Raw genomic sequence first — 24,045 nt, 5'->3', positions numbered from 1 at the left:
GGATTAATAGGTTAATTCATAGATTACAATATTTTGTGATCTAAAGTTTGCTCAGTTAGTAAAGTTGAAATCCTACGAGTGTAGGTCGTAGTTTTTAATCCCGTGAGCTGGGAGTTTTCCACGTAAAACTCTATTGTGTCATTTACTTATCGTTGTATGTGTGTGTTCTATGAGAACTGATAGAGAACCAGGTTTTCTATACAGTTTGGTGGACCCTTAGTTTTTATCAATTGGTATCAGATCAGGTTCTTTCTACAAGCCTAACACCTAGAAAGGATCCACATGGCTGCTCAACCGAACTTTGAAGAAGGTCAATCAACCTACATACCACCAAGATTCAATGGGCAATTCTACGAATGGTGGAAGACAAGGATGCATGACTTTATCATGGCTAAAGATTAAGAGTTCTGGGATGTCATCTGCGATGGTCCTTTCATTCCCATGAAGACCATTAGCGAGCCAGCAATGACAATGCCAAAGACAAGGAAGGAGTACAACGATGTTGACCGCAAAGCCAAAGAGAAAAATTTTCGAGCAAAACATATCCTCGCATGTGGTATTGGACTATATGAATATAACAAAATTTCTTCCTGTCAATCTGCCAAGGAGATCTGGGAGGCTCTCCACACCGCACATGAAGGAACAACTCAAGTCAAGCATTCAAATATTAACATGCTCACTACTGAGTATGAACTTTTCAGGATGAAGGATAGATGATGAATCCATACAGGACATGCATACTTGATTCACCTCCATCATCAATGAGCTTCACTCTCTAGGAGAGATCATTCCAAGGAAAAAACTTGTCAAGAAAATACTTAGTGTATTACCTGGTTCCTAGGAAAGCAAAGTCAATGCTATCATAGAGGCAAAGGATCTGCAAAAGCTGACCATTGATGAACTCATCGGAAATCTAAAGACCTGTGAAATGAAGAAAAAGAAGGACCATAAAAGAAAAGAACCCAAAAAGGAGAAGAATCTGGTAGTCATAGTGGTTGATTTAAAAGAAACCATTGAGGATTTAAAGAAAGAAAAAGATGGTTTAACTGAGAAAATTGAAAATATAGAGAATGAGAGAGATGACCTGTTGGTAGTAGGTGTGGATCTAAAAGAAACGATTGAGGAAATAAAAAGGGAAAAATATTCCGGGAACACCCAAAAGGGAAAGGAAGTTGCAAGTGGGGCACACCTTAAGCTTGAAAATGAGCTCTAAATGGTGAAATCTAGTCTGTGTGCTGCACTTGAAAGAAATATATAACTTTAGGAAGGTCTAGGCAGAGTTAAAAATGACCTAGAAAAATCTCTAAAGTGGACCTGGTCCTCTAATGCATTCACTACCATGAATAAAAATAACGGGGGGAACAGGCAGGGAATCAGTTTCCAAAAGGAAAAGACTCCTTACAGCCCACATAACAAGTATGTTACTATCCCTGATAATTGGCTTTGCACTCATTGTGGTAATACTGGGCACTTTAAAGAAACTTGTAAAGCTAGATTTCAGTCCCAACAAAAAATAAAGTCTTTGTTGAAAACGTACCTACTGCTAAATGACCTGGTCCCTTCAATAAAAAATGTGTGATGCCTGCTTGGATAAAAAGAAGTTTAATTCACCCTTTTTTCTCACTACAAGGGACCCAAACTTGTTTGGGTTCCTAAGTCTAATCTTTGATTTTCTTGTGTAGGGAGTAGTGAAAGGAAGCAGCCAAAGATAGTATATGGACAGTGACTGCTCTAAGCATATGACTGGAAGCACTGGTGATTTCCTCTCACTCAAAGCCCTGCAAGGAGGAAGTGTGTCATTTGGCAATGGCAAAAAAGGATACATTATGGGAGTAGGACGAGTTGGAAAGATACTCACTCACTTAATTGAGAATGTGTACTATGTGAATGGCCTAAAATACAACCTATTTAGTGTCTCTCAAATCTACGACAAAGGAAACGAAATTGAATTTTTATCAAAGACTTACACTGTCACTAATCTTGTAACTGGTGAAGTGGTTCTAATGGCAAAAAGATTCAAAAATATCTATGTTGTTGACTTTGAGTCCTTGAACAATGGGAATCTTGCATGCTTGAGTGTTGTTAATGATGATGATGAGCTGTGGCACAGAAGATTGGGACATGCAAGCTTTTTGTTGCTGAACAAGTTGGTCAAGAAGGACCTGGTTCGTGGGCTGCCCAAGTCAAGGTTCAAGGATCACAAGGTGTGTGGTGTATATGATAAAGAAAGCAAGTCAGGTCCTTCTTCAAGCCCAAAAAGGAAGTAAGAACCTCAAGGTCATTTGATCTCCTACATATGGATCTGTGTGGACCTAAGAGGGTGCCAAGCAGAGGAGGAAAGAAGTACATTTTCGTCATAGTTGATGACTACTCCAGATTCACATGGACCTTGTTCCTCAGAACCAAGGATGACACTCTTCCAATTTTTGTTGCCTTTGTAAAGCAGATTCAAGTGAAGATGAGCTATAATGTCGTGAGTATAAGGTCTGATCATAGGACAGAGTTTGATAATGCAAAATGCGACGAATTCTGTGCTGAAAATGGTATAATACACAAATTTTCAGCTCCCAGAACACCCCAACAAAATGGTGTTGTGGAGAGGAAAAATAGGACTCTTGAAGACACGACAAGGACGATGTTGATTGACAGTGGTGTAGCAAAAGGTTTTTGGGCAGAGGCAGTTAATACCGTCTGCTACTTGATAAACAGGTTCATGATCAGGTCCCTCTTAAATAAAATCCCGTATGAATTGCTAAACGGAAGGAAACCCAAGCTAACTCACCTGAGAACATTTGACTGCAAATATTTTATTCTCAATAATGGTAAGGAAGCACTGGGAAAATTTGATGCTAAGAGTGATGAAGGAATCTTTCTTGGCTATTCTTCACAAAGCAAAGCATGCAAGGTTTATAATAAAAAGGACTCAATGTGTTGAAGCATACATGTGATCTTTGATGAATCACGCCACTTATGTGGGAAAGATTCACATGATAAGATTGAACAAGACGGAGAGCAGTCTAAGGTTCCTGGTGAAGTTATTGATATGGCAAATGGAAAGGCTGACCTGATGAGTCAAGTCAAGGAATCCAACAAAAAAGGTGCAACGGAATCTCCAGCTGATACAGAAGAACTCGATTCCTCCATCACAACAACTGAAGCAGAAAACATAGTTGTTGATGTTGTGTAAGGAACTCTTGATACTGAGCAGAGAAGTGGCACTCGCTCCTCCATTGATGCCAACAAAGGATCCAATTTAGAGGAACCTAGGTCTTCTCACAATGAGATTCAGGTGTCTAATTGGAAGTACAAAAGTTCACATCCTCTCCAAAATGTGATTACTCCTCTTGATTCAGGGATTCAAACCAAATTAAAGACAAGAATCTCACTTGCCTTCTCAGCTTTACTTTCTCAAATTGAGCCCAAAAATATCAAGGAAGCATTGAAATATGATGACTGGATTACTGCTATGCAAGATGAGCTCCATTAGTTTAAGAGGAACAGTATATGACACCTGGTTCTGTGACCCTCGGATAGAACTGTTATACGAACCAGGTGGGTGCTCAGAAACAAGCTTGATGAGTTTGGGAATACAACAAGGAACAAGGTCAGGTTAGTAGTTCAAGGCTATAATCAAGAAAAAAGGTATCGACTATGATGAAATTTTTACCTCAGTTGCTCGAATGGAAGACATTAGAATTCTCATTGCCTTTGCATCTCATATGGAATTTAAATTGTTCCAAATGGATGTCAAGAGTGCATTTCTGAATGGGTATTTAAAGGAAGAAGTCTTTGTCAAACAACCACCTGGTTTTGAGTGTCATGAGCATCCTGACCATGTATTCAAATTTGACAAGGCACTATATGGGTTGAATCAGGGCCCTCCTGCATGGTATTAAAGGTTGTCCAGGTTCCTTCTGGAAAATGGCTTTATAAGATGAAAAATTGACAACACTCTATTTTTGAAGAAACGATGGAGGAACCTTCTCATTGTACAAATTTATGTTGATGACATCATTTTTGGTTTCACAAATAATTCCTTGTGCGAAGAGTTTGCCAAGCTTATGGGAAGCGTGTTTGAAATGAGAATGATGGGGGAACTCAATTTCTTCTTAGGTTTGCAAGTTAAGCAAACTTCTAAGGGAACAATGATAAGTCAGCAGAAGTACATTAAAGAGTTTCTGAAGAGATTTGAGATGGAAAATTCAAAAACCATTGATACTCCTATTGCCACTGCCACTCGTCTAGACATAGATGAACGTGGTTCTCATGTGAAAGAAACCATGTACAGAGGTATCATTAGTTCACTCTTGTATCTCATATCTAGCAGACCTAATATTGTATTTAGTGTGGGATTATGTGCTAGATTCCAATCAAGTCTAAAGGAATCTCATCTGAAAACTGCCAAGAGGATTCTAAGGTATCTCAAAGGAACACAAGACCTGGTTCTATACTATCATTTAGGAGACAATTTTGACTTAATTGGATATGTTGATGTTGATTATGCTGGTTATCTAGTAGATAGAAAGAGCACGTCTGGAATGGCACATTCTCTAGGGCCATGCTTAATTTCATGGGTTACAAAGAAACAAAACTATGTGGCTCTTTCAACTGCAGAAGCTGAATATGTGGCAGCTACCTCTTGTTGTGCTCAACTGATGTGGATCAAGAAAAAACTAGAGGATTTTGGTATGTTTCATGATTGTGTGCCATTACTATGTGATAACACTAGTGCTCTCAATATGATAAAGAATCTGGTTCAACAAAAGAGAACAAAGCACATTGATGTGTGACATCAGTTTCTCAAAGATAATATTGAAAACGGTCTCATCTGCATGAAGTTTTGCAAAACAAAGGACCAGGTAGCGAATATCTTCACCAAAGCACTGAGCAGAGAGAACTTTGAAAAGAATCGACTGGCAATGGGGTTGATAAAATCAAACTCAGCACCAGATCCCTCAATGATTGGATATGAAAGAATGAACATGTAAAACTGTTGAAAAGTGTTTTCTGGAAATTTCTAACTCATCTCTATACCATTACAGGTAAACACGCATGGAAACTACAGAGCAAATAAGCAGCTAATAACATTGCATCTTGGTAAAAGGATGAGACTCACATTTACAAAACTAAGTCAGGGAACCTGATTCCTTTGACTCAGGTTAGTAGTCCCCTTTTTACACTCATGCATATTTTAAACGGATATAAAGCCATGCCATTAAATGTTTTCGCTTCTCTATCATCTCTTTAAAACTCAAACGTCACACCCGTTACAAACTGACTCGTCTATCCAGTACGTTACACCCATTTGTAATCAGTCCCTCACCTTCTCTAAATAACACCAAAAGACTTCTCTTTTCCAACTATCCACATCAAACCCAGAAAATTCCCTTCTCTCTCAAAAGCAAACCCTCTCTTTCTCGTGTTTCTACTTCCAAACTCTACTATGTCTCAGAATCTAGAGCTTTCAAACACTACCAGTGTCATTCCTACTGTGCCTTCATCTCACGAAGAACAAGAGTGTGGGTCTGAGTCCCAACCGTCACCCAGTCAAAACCCCACACAAGACCTACAACCACCTACTGGTTCTTCTCCAACCCCTTCGAGTTCTGGTTCTCACTGCAATCGTAAAACTAAGAACCCCAAAATATTTGTTGCTACAACATCTCTGTCTGCCTCGCCAGAAAAAATGGCAGACGACGAAATAGTAGATGGCAAAGAGGGACAAGAGGTCTCCAGTCAATAGGCTGGGGAAGGAACTAAATCCCAACAAGATGTTGTAGGCAGTGGTGAAGTATCAGAAGTGCCCGCTCCAAGTTTTGATTTGAATATTGCCACTCCGACAGGTAATGTTCCTCCTGCATCTTCTGATTTTATTTTGGGGGTGAATGATAAATAAGCTATTGAAAACATGCTATTGACTGCTTCAGAGGGAGAATTGGTAGGAGAGTATGAGTGTGATGATGCGACCATTGGGTCTCAGTGGGAAGGTGAAGGTCATAGAGTTGAAGGTAGGGAACTGGTGCCTATTGAAAATTTGGCACCAGCTAGTACTACTAGGGAAACAACAGAGGGACCTGATCCATCTACCCAAGAAGAGAACTTTGCTCCTACTTGGGATGAAACCTCATGCAACTCAAAAGAGACCCAGGTCAATACTGACCCTACTCCTTCTCCTCACTTTGATGATGTGCCATTGAACTTTATTATTCTTGAAATGAGACCCATGTCTGAAGAGGAAAATGAAAACAATGTGGAAGACTATGATAATGTGATTGTGACAAGCTTCATTACTGCTAGAAGTGGTAGGACAGTTCCCAAAGAGCCCATTCTAAAAAGACCCACTACCAAGCTGCAAAAGAAAGAAGCTTTTGAGATTGTTCTGAAGAAAACTAAAGAGAAAAAGAAAATAAAGAGGTTGGTAAAATGGGGAAAGCTAGTGAATGAGGAGGATATGCCTCCAGCAAATATTGTCCATGTTGACGATGAAGGCGTGAAGGAGGAACCTGCTTCCTTAATTCATAAATTCTCTAAGAAACCTATGATTTCAAAGCCTAGGAGAGGTTCATCTGTGAAAGTTGTAGAGGTTGATGAAGTAAAGAGTGTTTAGGGAGAGGAGTCTGGTGAGAAATCTGAAAAGAATGAGGAAAGTGTAAAGAAGTCTGTGAAGCGGAAGGCTAGTGACAAAGAGGAACCTGGTGTCTCCACGAAGACCAAAGTGATTGCGTCAAAGGTTGAAAATAGAGAAAACCTTAGGAAGCAGATGGTGCTATGGGGAATAACATTTGACGTTGACATTCTCGAAATGTCAGGGATGAGACAGCTAGTGGACATTTGAGAATTTTAGAAGTGGACTCATTTGTTTACCAATCAGAGTCACAAGGTTTATGAGGAGGAGGTTCATAGTTTCTACACAAATATGTTTACAGTGGAAGATGATAACATTTGCTTGAAGGTAAATGTAGTAGATTTTATGATGGATAAGGCTGTTCTAGGGAGTATTTTAGGAGTGCCCACTGAAGGGCTCTCATCTGTTGAAAGGACATGTTCCCCTAACTTTAGAAGAGTCATTTTGCAAGATCAGGCTATGCAGCAGGGGGAACAGGTGCACAAGAAGGCCCTCCTTCCAGGGTATCAACTTATGTTTGAAATGGTGAATAAGGTCTTGCTTCCACAAGCCGAAAGGCGCTCAATTACTTCAAAAGTAAACATGTTCCTCATGGAAGCTCTGGATGCATACACCACCATCAGTCTGCCTGGTATTATGAGTGAACATATAAAGAAGGTGGCAGACTTCAAGGATGGTAATCATGGTTTGCCTTATGGATTTCTGCTCACTAAGGTGTTTGAATTCTTCAAAGTTCCCTTGGAAAGAGCATCAACGGGAACACGTAAGCAAACCTTCTCAAAGACAACCTTGGAGGAATGTGAGTGTATTTACAAGAAAGGGGTGTTGGCAGCAATTCCACCATTTCTCAATTGATTGATGCACAGAATACTGCAAATGAGGAAATAAGAAGGCTGGAGAATAGGAATGCCATTCTTAAAGGGTAGCTTAGTCAGGCCAAGGAGGAACCTGGTTTTAGCCATTCACAAGCCATGAAGGTTGCTCGCCTGACCACTGAAAATGCAAACCTAAAGAAACAGATCAAGGACTTGAAAGAACAACTGATTAATGAGCAACTGTCTGCAAATACTCGAATGGATATTCTTCTCAGAACTCGTGCCTCCTCATCCTTCCCTCCCCCTTATAGTTCCACTGAAACAGTTCCATTCCCAGTGTCCAGTTTGAATGATGACTGTCCTACACCAGTGTCTTTTGTTGTTCTTATGATTGGTACTTTAAGATGATTTTATATGGATGTTTTTGTAACAATGGTGCTACTACCTCTGATTTTTTCTCTTTTAAATTAATGAGCATTTCATCTTTTGCTATGCATGTTATACTCTTGCGCTCTGTTTTTAGCCATGTTGTGTGCGCACATGCGGCATGAGTTAACTTTGATAGATTTCTTTTTGCGTTTACTTGTGTGTAATTTTTTTATGATGTCAAAAGGGGGGGAAATTGATTGAGAGGGGGAATGAAGTCTTTTTGAAGGGAAAATCATATAGATATTTGGTTCTCATGGGGAACTTAAATTATAAGTTTGTCGTTATCAAAAAGGGAGAAATTATTAAGTTCCGTGCCTTCTTGTATTTTGATGATCTAACAAATTTCATGATAAGAACCAGATTGGGAACCTTTTACACATCCTCAAAATGCTCAAGAACAACAAGTCTCAAGTCTGGCACAAGTTCCAACAGCTTGAATCAAAGAAACAACAGAGGGAACATATGGCTATCAGTTCTTCTAGTGACAGTACAAGCTATAATACCCGGTATTTATGGATACAAGGTACTACATGGCCATGATAGTAAGGTGTATAAGGCGTGTTAAAAATAAGTAGCATTTTAAGTAATTTGGGAGAATTCTTAATTATATGGGTAATTAGTTAATTATGGATAAGTGGGAGATTAACAATATAATTAAGGTCTTTTGGATAAGCCCTTGAACCCCACATGGCAGCGAGATACAATCAATCAAATGACTGTTAAATTACATAACAAGGTGGCACTTTTTAAGAGAGTTTTGTGGCCAAATCATCATACCAAGTAGGGCCACACTAAAGACTTAAAAACCTATCTAAAATTCACTTTGCATCTCTACAAAGTAATAAAGAAAGATTCAGCAAGTAATATACAAGGTTACGATCAAATTCAAGGAGAGATATCATATGGAATTTGCTACAAAAATTCATACAAGACTACAAAAGCAACAAATGGATTTATAAGGCTCATGGCAATGTGAATTCTCTCCAGCAAACTTATATAAAAGAATGTCCAAGTCAAGCAACAAGAAGCCATAAAATTCGTACAGGATTAGATGATAGCAACGTAAATCGCTTGAAGAATTTAGTACGAAATTATACTGTGTAATAGCAACGAGATTTGCAAGTTCTAATGGAGCACGGTATAATCTTTCTCAAGATTATCATATGGATTTTTCCCTACTTCGATCCGCCATTAAGTGATTTTGCGCAATTGACGTATGTTAGAGGGCCTGTCAAGAGAATCGGCTCAGGTATGTTAAGGCTATCCCTTCTTTCTTTTGGCATGGTCCAAATGATACAAATGAAACGAGAAAAATACACAACTTCCAAAAATGACTCTATTCATACAAATACTAGGGGTGTCTAAATTCTTGTTATCTCATGTGAATTATTATTATATCTTCTGTTCATGAGTCTCAGAAAAATACGTATTTCATAAAGTTTATCCGACATGCATATTATTTTTATGACATTCCGAGAAATCTTATTGACGTATTTCTTATCCATTTCATGCATTTATACATATACATTGACCCATGACCAGATGGCGTTATATACGCATATATTATATGTATATGGGATATGGAAAAAGGTTACGGCGTTATATACACACCACCACCTGATCAGCTGGTATACGTTGATGATTTGCCCACAGTGGCCGAAATGATATGATGGGATGCCCTCAGAGGCTTGATGATGTTATGAACACATATACCTATGCATGGTATGACATTTATACGCATATGCATGACGTTATAAAAATGAAATGATTCACAGAGCTATGCAGACGTACATGTCGAGTCTTTTACTCCATGTTTCTCTCATGTCTATTATTTACTGATTTTCATTCCTTACATACTCGGTACATTATTTGTACTGACGTCCCTTTTGCCTGGGGACGCTGCGTTTCATGCCCACAGGTCTCGATAGACAGGTCGAGAGTCCTCCAAGTAGGCGATCAGCTCAGCGGAAGATGTTGGTGCACTCCATTTGCTCCGGAGTTTCTTGTTTGGTCAGTATGATTTAGATGTGTATTGTTTGGTATGGCGGGGCTCTGTCCCGACCTTTATGACAATTACATATTCTTAGAGGCTTGTAGACAGATGTCATGTACGTAAAAGATTATATGACCTTGTCGGCCTATGTTCAGTGTACGAGTGGTTATTTTGGTCTTAGAGGTCCATATGTCTTATCTATAAGTTGGTATTACATATTGTATTCTACCTATCTTACGGCAGCCTCTCCGGCTCAGTTATCTATGATAGTATGATACGAAAAGATATGTTATGTTGGTACTCGGTTGAGTAAGGTACCGGGTGCCTGTCGGGGCCCATCAGTTGGGGTCGTGACAATGATTCCATATACATTCCATACCAATATAATTCAAGCCACACACTACGCAATCCGTGTACCCAAAAATGGAAAATGTCTCAAAGAAGAGAGTCGTTTTGCAAGTTCAACAAGAACCACCGCAACCGCAATGTTATGAGCTCATATCATATAGTAGAACCAAGACATACAAATCTAATAATGGTAGCCATCACTCCCAGAGCTCACATTTACATTACCCGCACGGACAACTCATGTTCTATAGTATCAATATCTGGACACGCACGGACAACTCACATGCCAATAATATCAGTACATCGATCTGCACGGATAACTCACGTGCCAATAACATAATCCACCTGGCATGGTCACAGGCCTTCGGTCCAAGCATATCATACAGGAGCAATCAAATAAGTACATATGTACATGATAAATGAAATAAGATTCACATGCTCCTGGACTGGTATAAATAACACGCCTTAGATTAGGCATGTGCAAAGTGTGCTATCACCACCCAAATTGGCAAGCTAACACATAAATAGTAACTACCCAATTTTCAGGGAATCAACCTCTTTGTAACCTCAAGTATAGCCTATATAGTTCTCAACAAAGGTACAGATATGAGAAACGTTATAACTTTACGCTTAACAGTCAACTCTAGGCAGATCATAGCCTAAGCATTTTTCCGAGTATGAATACTTGCTTTGATGCCCGCACGTGGGCTCAAACCCCACATATATGTGCACTCATAGCGCGTAGCTATCATAAATAATTAGCACAACTAGTGCCTCCACTAAGTTTAAATAAAACACTCACCTCAAGCAGGTTGTAACCCTGTAACAATATGTTTCAGAGAACTCCTAGTCTCCAAATTCATAGAACACATGAACCATCATAACTGATCCCAACTCCAGCACTCGAATGACTAACACATATTTCATGCGCGATCATCCCACGAGGATTACTTTCATAATTCTTCCGTGCCACACAACAATAATTTGAATGTCAGCAGTCTATCAACCAGGTGAATACAACAATATCAATGAACATCCGTAAGTCAAAACACAATGCGCCAACTGAAATGCGTACCCTTCTCAGGGATTACTGAGCAACTATAACATTCGTCTACGCATCTGAAATTGACCATTATGTCTGTAATTCGTGATCTTCCTTTTAAGACTGAACTGCCACCTTGTACATGTAACTCTTAACCCCGCACAACATAACACATCTATCATGTCATCATGTGATAAGCACAAGAGTATCATTATCGACTTTGAGTCACCAGCAATTTACATACTCGGTTAGTTGGAAACCTTCCTCTTGCTTCCTTCCAGGAGGAAATCACAATACACAACATGTTCCCTACACTAGTAGAAAATATCCGGTTCAAACCATGATAGAAACCATCAAGAACACTTTGAAATCCATTTGCACCTAATCAAGCTATCAAAACTAAATTCCTCTAACTCGTCCAAGCCATATAGGTCATCAAACCCAAGAATATTGCTAAAAAAATATCTGTAGAGCCTCACCACATCATAATTACCCTCAAGTTGACACTTCTCCTTGTCAGAACACTGCCATCCTTACCCAAAGCTCACTACAAGACATCCTAACATAAAACGATACCGCCCTAAGGCCCATAAGCCACTGTACTCTTCTTAAGCACCCCATAAGTACCACAACCGAAATGCCCACTCTGAAAATACCTTATCTGAATTTAAAATTGTTCCTTTTTACCTTTCTTGCACTGAAATATAGAATCCATAGTCATACAGAATTACCGCAAGTCCTAGCACCATCCAGTGTAAATAACCAATTCTAGTGATATACAAATTCCAAAAAAAAATTCAGTTGACACATATACATTTTGAATCCATTAGTACCCTTTCGAAAGTCATCCACTATGCTCAAATCTAAATTGCACCGCCCAAACGGGCCGAAAGACACAAGTCCCATTATCACAACAGCCCCCAAAGAAGTAACCCTGCCTTAACACCACCAATCAAATTCATACTTCATGCTCACTACATCCTTCAAAATAACAACTTAATCATTCCATGATTTTCATATCTTTCATAAACTGCAATGTAACCCATATTCAGGAATTTCCTTACTCGAGCCATCCTCAATCTCAACCTCTACAAGTCATAACTAATCAATAAGTATGTATCGGACCAAAACCAATACAACACATAATCGTACAATTAAATCGTAGATAGCAGACTCCCCCACTTGGCTCAAAGCCATATAATAAAACATTTGATAACTCATCATACCCACACTCTACTATTGTCATAATCTCACAGTCAATTCAATGAAAATGCTTCACGAGCTCAGGTAACACAAACCATAAAGTAACTCAATCATCCGCTAATCTCGCATTTATTCTCTTGACAGTCAAGTCAACTTTCTCACCCAAATTCAAATTCAAATCTCAACACATACACTCCGCTGGTAGAAAAGAAACTCTCCACTCAATATTATAAGGAACACACCTACATAGATTACTCTGCAAGAGATAACCCCCGGCTTAGCCTCAAATTGGCATCTTGTTATACCCTTTCGCAGCCACAATTACTACATAATCACTTAATCTTCCTGAGTCCAAACTCATTAACAAGACATGGGAATATAATTTCTTCCATAATTAAACAACGTTAAAGATCCTTCAATACACTCACAACTCGAGAATATACCTCAAATCAAGACAGAATTCAAATACCCCATAAAAAAATCTTGAGCCACAACTAAACTTTATTCGTTATATTCAACCCATCTGAACACATCCCGCAGTCATATCATACTCATCATATAGCCATTCGACCGCTCATCGCCACAATTTTTCACTTATAGAGACACCTCCGGTCGCATTAGTCTAAACTCACAATTTCTCACAACCGAAACTACCGAGCTTAAGTTGCGGTCTAACCTTGACCTCAAGTCCTCCAGACTGGCCCATCACCAAAACACAAAATACTCATCTCGAACCTCGTTCATGGAATCCCAAGCCGGTGATGCACAGACGATATCGAGCGTTCACATGCGCACACGAATATGTGAAAATGATTCAAAGAGTTATGTTTCAAGCTGAATCAATGTCGCACGATAGAATACAAGAAAGTGAAATTTTCTAAGGGTTCGGCAGCCTCTCTAAGATAAGTACAGACGGCTCCGTAGTGATCCGCAAGACTCTACTAAACCTGCTCATGACTCGTGAGACCTATGTAACCTAGACTCTGATACCAACTTCTCATGGCCCCAAAACCAACTGTCGTGATAACGCCTATCGTGGAACTAGGCAAGCCAACTACTCAACCAGGTCACCAAGTAAAAAGCTTTGAAAATAAAATGGAAGCAGTTAATGTTTAAGAAACCATTTAAAAACTGAAATAAAACCACAACTCAATACGAATTCCCTCCCAAAAATCGGGGTGTCACCGAGTACATGAGCATCTACACAAGGATACAGTCTACTACAATGTCTGAGGAAATAAGGACTGAAATACAGATAAAGAAAATGAAGGAGAGTTAAGTCCTGTGAACGCCATGCAGTTACCTCGATAGTCTCCGAGATCTCGACTCCTCACTCAGCAGCCGCCGTAACCAGAAGTACCTAGATTTTCACACGAAGCGCATGGTATAGCATGAGTACAACCAACACAGTAAGTAACAAACCCAAACTGTGGGCTGAAAGTAGTGACGAACTCAACCGGCATAGTTCAATACAGAGAATAACAGTGCAGAAATGTAGACATGCTTTCAAGTTCGATAGATATCTTAAAACAAAAAAATGGATCAAATTTGAATGGTATGAAAAATATACTCTTCCACTTCTACCATGCCAATGCACATGCTGTATGTGATGCACCATGCTGACAGTCTCATGTGCTCACACTCTCAAATGCTGAATCGCTTGGTACTGTATATGGCCCAAAAGGCCCAGAGAAGATCCATCCTGGAATATATACATCACTGATTATCAGTCACCCAGTACCGAGTTGGGAAAATCCATCCCGTTGAGAAGATCCATCTCCAGGTATAAAATGCTTCGGACATGATCCATGTTCAGGGAAGATGCATACCTTAATAATATCAACCGCGCTCATTGGGGGTGTGTGCAGACTCCGGAAAGGCTCCTTCAGCCCAAGCTCTATCATAAATCAGTATATCTGCTGCAGCGTGCAGCCCGATCCCATAAATGTCACTCATAATCAGGCCCTCGGCCTCACTCAGTCATCAATCTCTCCAGTCTCTCTCTCACGGGCTCATAATGTCACGATACTAGCCCGAAAAAAATGATATGATGTATCAATAATTAACAACAGTGACCGAGATATGATATGAAATAAATGAATATGACTGAGTACGAAATATCAATGAAATCAGTAAGACAACATCAAGAAACGACCACTATGGGTCAAAACAATATCGGCATAAAGCCTAAATATGATATCTAGCATGAGTGGCAGCTCAATTACTTTATCACATGATGAATACACGGATATCAAAAAGAGAGAACCACTAGACAGTGTTGTGGAATCAACCGGATCACAATTCTCACGGTGCACGCCCGCACGCCCCATCACTTGGCATGTGTGTCACCTCAATACCAATCACGTAACACATAATTCGAGGTTTTGAACCTTCAGAACTAAGTTTTAAAGTGTTACTTACCTCAATCCGGGCTAAACTCTACTCCAAAATACCCTTACCCCTCAAATCGGTCTCCAAACGTCCCGAATCTAGCCAGAAGCAGTACAATACAATCAATACAGGTTAAAGGAATCAATTCCACAAGAAAATACGAAATTATAGCCAAAATCTGAAATCGGTCCAAACCCGGCCTCCGGGCCCATATCTCGAAACCCGACAAAAGTCAAAAAATCCGAAAGCTCATTCACTCACGAGTCTAACCATACCAAATTTACCAAAATCCGACACTAAATGATCATTCAAATCCCCAAAGTTCACCCTTTAAATCCCTAACCTCAAACCCCCAAATTTATACCTCAAAAACTCACAATCTAGGTAGAAAATCAGTGGACAAACATAATTATTGAAGAAAAACGTACACAAGGATCTTACCTCAAGAATTCCACTTGAAAAGCCCTCTCAAAATATCCAAACTCCGAGCATAAAATGATGAAATGAAGCCAAAATCGCGAAACTCTCATTTTTAAACATTTGCCCCAGACCCGGCCCTTTTTTCCGCATCGATCCCACTTATGCGATGAAGACTATGCATCTGCGGAAGTCACTTAGCCCAGATGCCACCGCTTCTGTGAGCCTTGGACCGCATCTGCGCAATCATAGGTGCAGAAAATTCCATCGCACCTGCGTGCCTGACCGCGCCTGCGCCCATCCACCCGCTTCTGCGCCTAAAAGTCTGCATTTGCGGCCCCTAGCCAAAGCCTTCCTGGCCTCTTCTGCGGTCCCTTTCTCCCATCTTCCATCTCGCATCTGCGGTTCCCAGTCCGCATATGCGATTACACCAGCAGTTGCAAACCTTCAACAATTCTTCAACTTTGAACCTTGATCCGTTAGCCTCCCGAAATCAACCCGAGGCCCCCAGGACCTCAACCAAACATACCAACAGGTCTTATAACATCATACGAACTTAGTCAAATCCTCAAACCACCTCAGACAATATCCAAAACATGAATTACATACGGATTCAAGTCTAATGAACTTCGAAATTTCCAAATTCTACAAACGACGCCGAAACCTATCAAATCACGTCCGATTGGCCTCACATTTTGCACACAAGTCACAAATGACCCCACAAACCTATTGCAACTTCCTGAATCAGAATCCGACCCCGATATCAAAAAGTCCATTACCGGTCAAACTTTCCAAAATTCTAACTTTCGCCATTTCAAGCCTAATTCTACTCCCGACTAGGGGTGTTCAAAACCGAACCGAAACCGAAAACCGAACCGAAACCGAAGCTTAATGGCTTATTGGTATCGGGTTAACGGTTTAACGGACGGGGAACAGATTGAATTTTTTTTATTAACGGCTTATCGGTTTGGGGGCGGATTATTCAATTTTCTTAACGGATAATCCGTTAACCCGTTAAGAATATATATATATATATATATATATATATATATATATATATATATATATATATATATATATATATATATATATATATTAAATATCAAAAACCCTTCCACTTCTTCCAGTACTCTATCTCTAAGTTCTAACGCCTAATTCCTAAATTATCAGAACCCTAATGCCTAAACTTCAGCCAGTAGCCACCAGCAGAATTATGGTTCTCTTTATTCGACCATAATTCAACCAGCTTCAGTAGAAATTCAACCAATACTCCAGCAGCCACCCGCAATACTCTATCTCGTCGACTTCCAGGCTTCCAGCACTCTATCTTAGTGCCCTAGTATGAAGAGTAAGCTCATATTTTTGCTTTTTAAAATTGTAAATATGGCTCCAGCACAGCCTTTGTGTTAATTATTAATATATTATTACCTTTCTAAGAGAAATGACAAGAAACAAAGGGAAGGACCGCACATTTATTGTAATTTTGCTTCGTTTGTGCTATGAATAAATTAATAAAAACTTAGATACCATTATATTTAATGAGCTAAACTACTGGAATTGTTCCTTTGCATCTAAACCCAGGCAATCACATAGTTATCTCAATGAAATTTGATATCCTTGTATGATCCATGTTATAGCTAGCAAGAGTTACAGTGGCATATCCATTAGAACTACTTTTTCCTTAATTACATCATATCATAGTCTGCTTTGGGATGTAATGTAGACTACAATGTGTTCTATTTTTTCACTATACACCACATCACACAGTACATCATTCTTATGTAGGCGTTAACAGACATGTATGTGTGGACTCAATGTGTAATTTCCTATACTGAATTTGTATGCTAGGCGGTTAACAAATAATTAACGCACGCAATATAGATTGAATTAGGCCGATAAACTGCCCGATAAGAGCTAAATCGATACCAATCCGCCCGATATCTTATCGGGTGGCTAGCGGATTAATACATTTAAAAGTCGATAACCGTTAAGAGTAATTAACCGCCCAATGCGCCTGATAAGCAGCCCTACTCCCGACCTCCAAATCACAATCCGAACATGCTCCTAAGTCCAGAATCACCCAACGGAGCTAACAGAACTATCAAAATTCAAATCCGAGGTCTTTTACACATAGGTCGATATCTAGTCGACTTTTCTAACTTAAGCTTTCAATTAAGAGACTAAGTATCTCAATTCACTCTGAATTCTCTTCGGACCCGAACCAACTAACCTGATAAGTCATATAACAGCTATAAAGCACAAATGGAGCAGTTAATGAGGGAACGGGACTACAACTCTCGAAACGACCAGTCGGGTCGTTGCAGTTATTTACTTATCGATGTATGTGTGTATTCTGTGGGAATTGATAGAGAACCAGCTTCTCTATACAGTTTGGTGGACCCTTAGTTTCTATCACATCCTCTTGAAATTCATCAGTAGATTGAAGTGGTAGCATATTCAGATAGAGAAGAAATGCGGTTCATTTCGTGAGTTTAAACAAGAATATTTGTATTCAAAGGAATCTCATTTATTCGAAACTATGGAGCAGATTGAAGAGGAACGGGGTTCGTTTCGTAGGTTTCAACATGCATACTTGACCTTAACGAGCTTCACCATGGACATATAGTAGAGTAATTTCGAATCATAGTTAAAATCACACATGTAACTTTAGATAATTTTATTGAGAAAATATCACTTTATACCTATTAAGCCCAAACTATGTACCCTTTAATATTCAGGCCTAACTATTTACTTTTCCTACCCATGCGACCCAAACTATTTATGTGGCCCATCCATTAGCGGATTCCCATACCTGTCCCAAGCTATTTCACCCAGTAGCCCACACAATTAGCAGATTTCCATACCCACCGTCATTTAATGCCTCATTTCATTTGTCTTCGTCTTTTAACACTACAGAGTTAGTTTCAAAACCTTCATAGCCAAACCATGAGAAACCATATCTCACCCAGCATTTAGTGATTCGACTTTTAAATTTTTTCTTTAGATTTCATTCTATCTCTTCGTCTAATAGTAACTTCTGGGTGAACGTTTTGGATGTGAAAGTACATTTTAGTGAAAGTGGGTTTTCAAAATCATAGAATTTTTGATCAATGTCTATGGGTCGTTGTTTTCACTATGGGTCAGAAGCATTGTGTGCGTAGATGGTGGCGCCATGCACAACATCATTCTTCAACCCAAGTAGCTATTGAATATGTTGCCGCTATTATGTCTGGTCCTAGTTTTTCATTATTTTATGATTCTCCATCTGTGCTTATTCCTAACCCTAGCAGTAGTCGTGTTGAAAACACAACTGAAAATATAGAATTAGAGGGTGGAAAAGGCAATAATATTGATGCTTCGTCAGTCAATGGAACTCCCTACTAATCATTACCCGAAACAAATTCTGAACCAGTCATAGCAGGTGTTGCATTGAATGATAAGAGAAAAGCTAAAGTTGTTGAGGATTCTGAGTTAGGGGGAAGCCGATGTGAATCCGTGCCTGGCACAGAGACTCGACCAGTCGATGTTGATTGTAGCGATAGTTCTCAAGTAAAGAAGAACAAAATTGGTGTCGCACCCAAGAAGGTAATTTTCTTAAAATTAGGATTTGTGCTTTTGAACTTATAGTACACTGTTATTTTTTGATTTTCTGGTATGCTTTTGTATTATATTACAGTTATAGTCAGTTGTGGAAACTAGGAACGACCCCGTATAACTGTATACCCTGTTGGTATAACTATATAATATATTGGTATCATATGTTTGTTGGAACCTCAATTGCGAAAACGGCCACATACAACTATATTCTCTGTTGGTATAGCTATATACTATATTGGTATCATACCTTTTTGATTGTATCCTTTAATTGGTACGCTATCTGATTTTTATTTAATAATAGTAGTACAGTACAATATATTAAAATATTTTATTATATTAATACGTGGTACACTAATTTTTTTCTCTTTATGCATGTGTGTTATGTAATAGTAGAATAGTCATATATAGTTGGCAGGAATTAACCAGTAGAACTGTATAATATGTTGGTATAATTATATGCCATATTGGTATCATATGGTAATTGTAATATTTTTTGGTTGTTTTAGCTGCATTTTTAAGTGAATTCTATTTCTGAAATTATTTATATGATCATGTTTTGCATTGTTGAGATTCCCTTGTGCCTATGGACATAGAGTATGTGTGTTATGTAATAGTTTTTATAGTTATATGTAGTTGTTGGAATAATTCCGTACAACTATATACCCTGTTAGTATAATTATATACTACATTGGTATATTGGTATCATATACTTTTGGATCCTTTTTTGGCAGTATTGACTGCATTTAATTGGTACACTATTTTTTTCCTTTAATAATAGTAGTATTGTACAATATCTTGAAAATACTTTATAGCTGCATACCTTTTTGATTTTTCTCTTTATGCATGTCTGTTATGTAATAGTAGTATAGTCATTTATAGTTGTCGGTAATTAGCTAGTAGAAGTGTATCCTATATTGGTATAGTTATATCCCATGTTGGTATCATATGGTAGTTGTAACATTTTTGGTTGTTTTAGTTGCATTTATAAGTGAATTCTATTTCTGAAATTATTTATGTGAGCATGTTTTGCATTGTTGGGATTTTCTTGTGACTATGGATAAAGATTATAAACCAAAGGTAGATTGGAATACGAACTGCAATGTCATTCGTCTGTTGAAAGAGAATTTAACAAAGAAGCAACTTCAGATGTTTAAGAAAACATGCTTTGGATATTGTTTGGATCTGCCACCATTTATTGTGCAGATTCGAGTTATGCACCATTTATTATTATAGAAGTACATCATGAGGTAAAAAATGAGATTCGGTTTGTAGTGAGTGATTATAGGTTGCGCTTTGGTTTGGGTGAATTTTCACTCGTTACTGGGATAAAATGTAAGGGTGATACAAGTATAGAGAGCGTACCAGAGAATAGGTTGATTTCAAAATATTTTGGGACTGCATCTGTGACATTAGCCCAGCTAGTAGACTGTTTAACGAAGAAGAAATGGGAAACAGATAATGATGCATTGAAGATAATAGTTCTTTATTTTGTGAACAACTTCTTACTTTCTCTGCTCAAAGCAAAGGTTATTTCATGGTCTTACATTGGCTTGTTTGAGTGAGGTGATTATAATAATTATCCCTGGGGTATAGATGTTTATAATGCTACAATCGACTCATGTTCCAACAAGCTTCAAGATAATCCTTCTTTTTATAGACTCAGTGGCTTCCCGTTGGCTTTACAAATTTGGTTGTATGAATGCGGCCCAAGTTTGGATGGTCACTTTGCTGATCATATTGGAAACAAGCTTCCACGAATTCTGAATTGGGTAGCCAAAGGTCAAATACAGAATGAGCGAGAAGCTTTGCGAATGTTTACCTTGTAACGTGAGCGTGTAATTTTCTCATACTTTTATTATATATTTTAATGTTTGGGTACAGTAGTTTAGTCACAAGTAGTTATAGCAATATCCCAAAGCAATGATATACTCTGTTGGTATACATGTATACCATATTGGTATCATATGGTAATAGGGATCTTTTCCGTTACTTATACTTTTATTGCTACTTATACTTTTAGTTTTATCATATTTTTATTGCATTTTTTAATGTTTTGGTATAGTAGTTTAGTCACAGGTAGTTGTAAAAATATCCCAGAGTAATGATATACTCTATTGGTATACATGTATATCATATTGGTATCATATGGTAATAGGGATCTTTTCTGCTACTTATAATTTTATTGCTACTTATACTTTTAACTTTCTCATACTTTTATTTCATCTTTTAATGTTTTGGTATAGTAGTTTAGTCACAGGTAGTTGTAGCAATATCCCAGAGTAATGATATACTCTATTGGTATACATGTATACCATGTTGGTATCATATGATAATATGGATCTTTTATCTTTCCATGTTTTTTATCATTTCTATTTCTAACTAGTGTCATTAATAATTGCAGCTAAAGAACATCACCCTAACTGATGCTGAGAAGCAACTAATTGATGTGCATGGTTTAAACTTTGAAATTGATATTTATTGCATTGACAGTCAGCCTGATAGCTTTCAGGTTTTTGGTACTCAATTGCCAAAGACACAAAGTATGCATCAAAGTACTAGAGGTGATTACGAACCTACCAATGCTGAGGTAATGAAGGAGTTACAAGGTTTGAAACTTTTTGTAAAGACCAAGTTTGAGGAGGTGCTTGTAGCTATTGGTAGGCAGTTAATGAAACTAGAGAAAAATTCAGTGGTATTGTTCTTTTATATAATATAATGCTATAGTATATTGTTCAAAAATACAATATATACTTATATAATATTATTCCATTCTTTACTTTTAGTGCACATAGTATTCTTGTAATATACATAATAATAAAATTGTCATTTTCTCATTTTCAGCATAAGCAACAGGATAATGATCCTTACTTTAGTGAGATGCATAAAGATTATGACCAGTTTGAAAGGGGCGACAGTGGGAAAGATCCTATACTTATTGGAGATAGCATGCCCAAAGTGCCTTCTAGTATGCAAAATCACAGATTTGGTTATTTTATTTGCTGTTGTTTTTTAAAAATAGTACTCTTTGTTATACTTATATATGTTTAGCGTCTTGTTTTGGTGGGGTGGATAGAGAGGGTGGTGCCAGTGGTATCAATGTGAAGAACATCACAGCAAGGCATGGCGTAGTTAATGATGATTTGTGTTCTGGTAAAATGTTGTATATGCAATTTTTTATTTTATTTATTTAACTTTATGTATTTGTGCGTTCATTAACATTTTTTAAACTTTTTCCAGTCCCCTTTTTAAATAAGCATGATCTTGGCTTGGATTCTAACTTTGAACTGTCTACATCTGCAATTGATCAAATCACCTCCATTTCACAACAAGTAAAATATAAGCAGTCATCTCATGATATTAAAAAGTCTGGACTTGCTCTGTTGCCATCGGGAATCGCTACACAGACACGACCAGATGTTGTTATTGAGTCTAAAGCTCCTCCTTTACTATAAAATACTGCTCCACAGGATATGATTATTAATGTTACTAATTTTGAAGTTGGTATGTAAATGAGATATTTTTGATAGTTTTTTTATTTAAATAGTAACGTTGATAATGCTTTTATATGTTCAGCATCTCGGGTTGATGGTGTTGGTCAAGCGAATGTTGGTGACAGTAATGTGAATTTGCCTTCTGGTAACGTCTTATATACATATAACTTTTCCTTTTTTTTTAAATTTCTTAACTTTATATATTTGTTCATTCATTAACATTTTGTAATTTACGCTCCCTGTCGACACGAGGGTGATCTTGGCTTGGATTCTGATTTTAAATATACTGAGTCTCAACTTGATCTAATTGCTTCCATTACACAAGGAGGGAGACGTAATGTAAATTAATCTGGAAATGAATTGACAAGTCGTGATGTAAATAAGTCTAAACCTGATCAGTCGGTATCATGAACTGTTGTCCAGACACGAACAAATATTGAAAGAACTCCTGTAGTTTTCACATGGAGAAGGCACCCTGCACTTGCAAAACAGTCGCTGTATAGGAATGACTGGCAATTTGGTGTTAGTGCAGTTGGGGGATCCTCGAAGGTTATCAAAGGAGGATTTCCATTTGTAAATAACATTTTAGTGGTTGTTGATTATAAGCTTACAACTGCATTCTCATACTTTGTTGAAGCAGACATGCAAATGGGAGAGTGCGTATTTGTTTTCATGTACTTTTGTTTTCATGTTTTCTTAATCATATCTTCTTATATACGAAATAGGGAAGTGTATTTACCTGGTGATCGGAAGCTGGACCCTTGTTTTGACTTTGAAGTTGAACAGATTGATGATAAGACATTTTTTTCACACATTAAACTATTATGGCAGGCCGCTATCTAGTTCGGCATGTGAACTGCTTTTTATTTTTGTGTTTGTATTAGTTCATGCATATTGTTAGTGTTAGTCATGTTTTCTTCCTCTCTTTTTGCATCACTTGAATATCTATTATCTTAGGAATAAGGCAAAATATCGAATTATTATGCCAATTAAAGTCACAACTATATATACTCGTTTTAATAATATCATTCAAAGGGTTTACACATAATTTGAAAAAGTGTGGGATACAAGATCATTTTACTGATAGATCAGACGATTTCATGGAGTACATGAAAGGATTTAGGATGCGTTGCAATACTCCATGGCACCAGATTGATCATGTCATCTTTCCAATTAATTTGACAGAAAAGTGGCATTGGATATTGGGGTGTGTATAATTCCATAAGAGATATTTTTATGTATATGACTCACTACGTGGTCGAAAGCACAAAATATCTATTCAAAAGGTGGCAAAGGAATATGTTGTATTGATCCCCCTATTTCTAGTTAGTATTGAATTTTATAATCAATGAAGTAATGTTGTAGTAGAAAATGGTCTGCACATGGGAAAGGACTTGACTGATCCATTTGAAATTGAACTGATTACAAATCTGCCAACATAACAAAATTCTTAAGAATAGTTACTTTTTTTACTTTGTTTTCCTCATTCATAATAACATTTTTCACTACTAATCGATTTTTATATTCTATTAATTTGTTTTATTTCAGAGATTGTGGAGTATATGTTGCATGCTTTGCTGAGTATATTATTGAAGGTCTTCCAATCCCTATTGCCAATTTATATGGATGGTCTTCGATCTAGGTTTGGTATACTGTTGTGGTACTATGGGAGGAACAAGCAGTTGCATGGTGAA

At 37.9% G+C, this 24,045-nt stretch overlaps 2 protein-coding genes across 2 annotated transcripts; both read left to right on the top strand.

Annotated features, from left to right (window-relative positions):
* The first annotated feature begins 1,715 nt into the window (after positions 1 to 1,715).
* LOC142178048 (uncharacterized) lies at positions 1,716 to 2,267 on the top strand. The gene has a single exon (XM_075247368.1). It carries the CDS (start codon positions 1,716 to 1,718, stop codon positions 2,265 to 2,267), a length of 552 nt encoding a protein of 183 aa, XP_075103469.1.
* Positions 2,268 to 4,088: 1,821 nt separating this feature from the next.
* On the top strand, positions 4,089 to 4,790 carry LOC142178047 (secreted RxLR effector protein 161-like). Its single transcript, XM_075247367.1, has one exon. The coding sequence runs from the start codon at positions 4,089 to 4,091 to the stop codon at positions 4,788 to 4,790; it is 702 nt and encodes a 233-aa protein (XP_075103468.1).
* The last annotated feature ends 19,255 nt before the right edge of the window (positions 4,791 to 24,045 follow it).

Source organism: Nicotiana tabacum, chromosome 24 (genome assembly GCF_000715075.1).
Source record: "Nicotiana tabacum cultivar K326 chromosome 24, ASM71507v2, whole genome shotgun sequence".
NCBI classification, from domain to species: domain Eukaryota; kingdom Viridiplantae; phylum Streptophyta; class Magnoliopsida; order Solanales; family Solanaceae; genus Nicotiana; species Nicotiana tabacum.
This window is presented reverse-complemented; position numbering and strand designations above follow the sequence as displayed.